Genomic DNA, 6226 nt, shown 5'->3' on the forward strand with positions numbered 1-6226 from the left:
TGTTGCCATGGTTTAATTGCACATGACATGTAAACATTCACAGTGCAGGGAGGAAAAAGTATGTGAGGCCCTAGCTTAATGACTTCTCCCAGAACTAATTGGAGCCAGGAGTGAGCCAACCTTGACTCCAATCAGTGTGATGATATTGGATGTGTTGCTGACAGCTGTCCTGCCCTTAAAAAACACACACCTGTTTTGGGTTTACTGGTTTCAAGAAGCACTGTCTGATGTGAACCATGCCTCGCAGAAAAGAGCTCTCAGAAGACCTACGATCAAGAATTGTTGACTTGCATCAAGCTGGAAAGGGTTACAAAAGTATCTCCAAAAGCCTTGATGTTCATGTGTCCACGGTAAGACAGACTGTCTACAAATGGAGAAAGTTTAGCACTGTTGCTACTCTCCCTAGGTGTGGTCGTCCTGTAAAAATGACTGCAAGAGCACAGCGCAGAATGCTGCATGAGGTAAAGAAGAATCCCAGAGTGTCAGCTAAAGACCTACAGAAATCTCTGGCACATGCTAACATTTTTGTTGACACATCTACAATAAGGAAAACATTAAACAAGAATGGAGTACATGGGAGGACACCACGGAGGAAGCCATTGCCGTCCAAAAAGAATATTGCAGCACGTTTGAAGTTTGCAAAAGAGCACCTGGATGTTCCACAGCACTTCTGGCAAAATATACTGTGGACAGATGAAACCAAGATTGAGTTGTTTGGGAAGAACACACAACACTATGTGTGGAGAAAAAAAGGCACAGCACACCAACATCAAAACCTCATCCCCACTGTAAAACATGGCGGAGGGAGCATCATGGTTTGGGGCTGCTTTGCTGCCTCAGGGCCTGGACGGATTGTTGTCATTGATGGGAAAATGAATTCCAGAGTTTATCAAGACATTTTGCAGGAAAACGTACGACCATCTGTCCGCCAACTGAAGCTCTGCAGAGGATGAGTGATGCAACAGGACAATGACCCAAAGCATACAAGTAATTCAACAAAACAATGGTTGCAACAGCACAGAATACGCCTTCTGGAGTGGCCCAGTCAGAGTCCTGACCTCAACCCAATTAAAATGCTGTGGCATGACCTTAAGAGAGCGATTCACACCAGACATCCCAAGAATATTGCTACACTGAAACAGTTTTGTGAAGAGGAGTGGTCCAAAATGACTCCAGATCGTTGTGCAGGTCTGATCTGCAACTACAGGAAATGTTTGGTTGAGGTTATTGCTGCCAAAGGAGGGTCAACCAGTTATTAAGTCCAAAGGTTCACATACTTTTTCCTCCCTGCACTGTGAATGTTTACATGTTATGTGCAATTAAACCATGGCAACATCTAATGTTTGTGTAGTATTATGTTCAGCAGACTGTGTTCTTCTATTGTTGTGACTTAGATGACGTTCAGAGCACATTTTATGCCCAATTCATGCAAAACTCCACGTAATCCCAAGGGGTTCACATACTTTTTCTTGCAACTGTATAACACTGATATCTGTACGCTGACTATTCCCTATATATAACCGAATTCCCGAATGGTCAGTCCACCCCTGAGAGACAGATAGATAGATAGATAGATAGATAGATAGATAGATAGATAGATAGATAGATAGATCACATGCTCCTCGCTGACCAATAGAGAAAAGCCTTCACTATAATTGGACAGTTCTTCCAGCCAATCATAGACATCTGTGAGGGAGAAATAGAGACGTCTCACAGTAATATATGGATCATAGAAAACACTGCAGGACTATTGGCTGAATGTTCCACCAATCCCGTCCCCCCTCCCTGTGATGTCACCACTCTGGGCAGAGTTCTCACTTTCCCCGATTCCCCCCACAGATCTTTATACAACCTCCCCCTACACCTATCCCAGCGTGGAGGGGCTCAGTGAAGGTGGTGGTGAAGGTGTGGAGGTATCGGATCGGGTCACACAGATCATAAAAGGAGATCCGCCCGGCCTCATAATCCAGATCTATCCTGACTCTGGTACTGGGGGGATTGGAGGGTAAGGAGATCCCTTTACTTTCATGTATCACCCAATACTGATTACCATTCCAGTGCAAACCCCAGGACTTGTTATTATATCCAATCAGTGTCTGCCCTCCTCTCCTGTCTATACTGGGGTAACACATCCCGACTATCCATCCATCGGATCCCCCGACATCCACTACCCAGTAATGTCTCCCTGAGGAGAAACTCCGACTGCTCAACACCTGAGAACGATCCTGAAATCTCTCTGGAGTTTCTGGACGATTCTGGTTTCTATCTGACTTGGATACAGTTTTCCTGTCATCTGATATATGCAGCTTATTATGAGCTGTGTTTCCATCCAGTAATATGTCCTCAGCTCCCTGTATATAGAAGGATACATTTCCCTCTGTTATTATATCAGATAATGTGTGTAATGTGTGTGATATCCCAGCCACATCCAGCCCCCCTCCATCATGGAGGAGTTCCTCATGTCTCTCTCTGTCCTCATTATCTCCATCCTCAGTATCACACAAGTCACCTGTGTCTGATTCCTGTAGGACAGTCAGTGGATCCGTCATGTTACACAGCTCCTCAATGTCACGCATCTTCCTGGACAGCTCCTCCTTCTTTATTTCCAGATCCCGGATGAAGATGGAGACCCGCTCTGCCCTCCCGGAGATTTCCCTCAGGACTCTCTTCTCCAGGTCCTCCAGACGTCTCCTGAGATCTCTAAACAGGGCAGTGAATCTCTCGGTGTCACCAGCTGCTTCTTCTTCTACTTTCCTCCTGTGTTCCTGCAGACTCTGGACTCTTTCCTCCATCTCCTCTCTCTTTGTCAGAAGTTTCTGCAGAACATTCCTCAGTGTCTCCTTCTTCTTCTCAGAAGCCTCATCCAGTGACTCCATCTCATGTCCTTTATGTCCTCCAATCATACAACAAGACACACAGATACATGTGTCATCCTCAGTGCAGTAATACTCCAGGATCTTCTTATGGACGGAGCATTTCCTGCTCTCCATGGACAAGGTGGGGTCACATAAGATGTGTTCTGGGGACTTTTTGTGGACTCTCAGGTGTTTATCACACAGAGAAACCTCACAAAGCAGACAGGATCTAACAGCAGGTACAGGATAGTCCACACAGTAAGTACAGAAGACCCCGGACTCCTCCTGATCAGGCTGAGCAGACAGGAAATTCTCCACTATGTTACGCAGTGTTATGTTCCTGTGCAGTGCAGGACGATCCGGAAACTTCTGTCTGCATTCAGGACAGGAATATCCTCCAGACCCCTCCTGTGTATCCAGAACACGATCAATACAGACCCGGCAGAAGTTGTGTCCACATCTCAGGGTTACAGGATCTGTATAAATGTTCAGACAGACGGAACATTCCAGCTCGGCTCTCAGATTAGCAGACGCCATCGCTGACTGTAGGGGAAATGAAAGTGAAAGTCTCTGACACCGGGGAAGAATGCAGCTGGGAGGTGTCACTTCCTCCTACACAGGGCGAGGCTGGGCTGTGACTTGTACTTTGTTCATAGGATTCATTATATGGAGGGACACCAATATTGAAAGAATCTCCTGCAGAACAATGTGCCTGTCTCAGGAAAATGTCGGACACTTTGGTGAAAATTAGGGCCGGGGTCAACAAACGTTCGTTCAGAACTGATTCTCTTTCCATACAAGTGAACAGGCATGCAAAAACAGATTGAAACTGTCACAGATTAAAGCAATAAAACTTCTACTAAGCTGCCCCTTGTAGTCCTACAGACCAGCAGACAAGCCGATACGTCCTCACTGGTAGTTGTACAACTCTAAGGCTGCATTCACACTGGAGGGTTTTGTAGCTTGAAGATCCAAGATCCAAAAACACTCAAACGTAAAAAATCAATTGTTCTCTATGGCGCCTGTTCCAGTGATCAGGTGTGAAGAAGCCCCATAGAGAACAAGTCATTTTTCAGTTTGAGCTTTCTTGGATCTTCGATCTTCAAGCTACAAAACCCTCAAGTGTGAATGCCACCTAGGGGGGCCACCTCACCCCTTTACACCCGAACACATATTAGTTACACAGGTTCTGGGGCTGATGAAGGTGGGAATTCCACTCACTTGATGCCTTATCTGCATTCAATTAGCCCCAGAACCTGTGTCATTCATATGTGTTCGGGTTTAACCCCTCGCCTACCGGGCACTTCTACCCCCTCCCTGCCTACCGGGCACTTCTACCCCCTTCCTGCCTACAGGGCACTTCTACCCCCTTCCTGCCTACAGGGCACTTCTACCCCCTTCCTGCCTACAGGGCACTTCTACCCCCTTCCTGCCTACAGGGCACTTCTACCCCCTTCCTGCCTACCGGGCACTTCTACCCCCTTCCTGCCTACCGGGCACTTCTACCCCATTCCTGCCTACTGGGCACTTCTACCCCCTTCCTGCCCAGGCCAATTTTCAGCTTTTGGTGGTATTTAATCACTGCTGGGCATTTTATTTTTTGCACTATAAACAAAAAAACAGCAACAAAATTTTTAAAAAATAAGTTTTTCTTTGTTTCTATTATAACATTTTTTAAACAGGTAATTTTTCTCCTTCACTGATGTGCGTTGATGAGGCTGCACTGATAGGCAGCACTGATGGGCACTGATAAGCAGCACTGATGGACAGTGATAGGCAGCACTGATGGGCACTGATAGGCAGCACTAATAGGTGGCACTGATGGGCACTGATAGGCAGCACTGATAGGCACTGATGATGCTGTACTGATATGCAAGATTGATGGGCACTGATAGGTGGCACTGATGGGTGGCACTGCTGGGAACTGATGGGTGGCAATGTTGGGCAGCACTGATGGGGGGCCACTGCTGGGCAGTGGAGGATGGCACCTCTGGGCACAGGTGGGAGGCACTACTAGACACTGATCGGCACAGGTGGGTGGCACTACTGGGCACAGGTGGGTGGCACTGCTGGGCGCCGATCATCAGGGCACTGATCATCAGTGCCTTGATGATTGGTGCCGATCCGTCCTCTGACAATTGCAGGTTCTCGGCAGTACTTTCCTCATGCTGTAACATACTGCGACTGCATTTTACGGTGATCTGATCTGTCATTGGATACGGCTGATCACGTGGTAAAAGGTCGCTGTGATTAGCCTTTTACCACATCACGTGATCAGCTGTGTCAGTAGGGGGTGCCCTTGAGGGGGCATTCTGGGAGAACATCATATGACATCTGGGAGGATGTCATATGAAAGATGAATAGCCGGGGAAAGATGAATAGCCGGTGAAAGATGTGTTGCAATGTGGTTTGCATTGTAATACCTCTAATGGAGCTCAGAGGAGACATTGGGGGTCTTTTAGACCCTGCATGTCTCAATAAAGAGAACCTGTCACCAAAAAAATCATCACATAAGGGACTTTGTGTCCCCTATGACAAGTAAAAAAAAAGTTAAGCACATTTTTTTTGTTGTAAAAAAATTGTTACACCCAAGGATATAACACCCCCCCTGAAAAAATGTTGAGGCCCCCCCCACCCCCACATATACACATGTATGACCGTAAACACACGTCAGGGTGCCTTTGTGTAAAAACATAGATTGTGATACACGTTACATATCGCCGCACACGCGAGTGAGAGCAATAATTCTAGCACAAGACCTCCTCCATAACATGAAACTGATGACCTGTAGGGGCTTATGAAGTGTTGCCTATAGAATATATAGGGGACTGAAGTTTGTCACCATTTCATAGGCGCACATAAATTTAAGGTTTGGCATGTTGGGTATCTATGTACTCGGCACAACCTCATATGTTATATTTTGATTTGAGTAATTGATTGCATTTGTTTGCTCTAAAATTCACTTTAGTGTGATTTTTACTGAAATTTTGTATTTCCAATATTATTGTGCGACATATAAAATTGGAACTACCCATATTTTATTCTCTAGGGTGTTTGCTTTCAGAAAATATATAATATTTGGGGTTTTGTGTAATCTTTAGGCCTAAAATGATTTTTTAAACGTGTGAAAATAGACAAAAATAGCTCTGGCAGTGAAAGGGTTAATATTTACCAATACAGGCAAGGCTGACCTTTGACTCATGCTTGTAAAACGGTGTAAGTGCAATTCAAAATTTGGCTACTTGGTGATGTCCTCCCCATAGACAAATAGGGAGGGAGTAGGAGGAGTTTGTGTAGAGATTCTGAGAGAAGAGGAGTGAGACTCTGGAGCTGGCCCCTATGGGACTTAGTGGGGCCCCTTCTACAGAAAT

At 45.8% G+C, this 6226-nt stretch overlaps 1 protein-coding gene across 1 annotated transcript; it reads right to left on the minus strand.

Annotated features, from left to right (window-relative positions):
- Nucleotides 1-1528: 1528 nt before the first annotated feature.
- Nucleotides 1529-3482, minus strand: LOC149457342 (E3 ubiquitin/ISG15 ligase TRIM25-like). The gene has a single exon (XM_089683854.1). The coding sequence runs from the start codon at nucleotides 3390-3392 to the stop codon at nucleotides 1815-1817; it is 1578 nt and encodes a 525-aa protein (XP_089539980.1). The 5' UTR covers nucleotides 3393-3482; the 3' UTR covers nucleotides 1529-1814.
- Nucleotides 3483-6226: the final 2744 nt, after the last annotated feature.

The sequence above is a fragment of the Staurois parvus genome, unplaced genomic scaffold (assembly GCF_062004578.1).
Source record: "Staurois parvus isolate SC_StPar_1 unplaced genomic scaffold, SC_StPar_1.0 ptg000325l, whole genome shotgun sequence".
NCBI lineage: Eukaryota > Metazoa > Chordata > Amphibia > Anura > Ranidae > Staurois > Staurois parvus.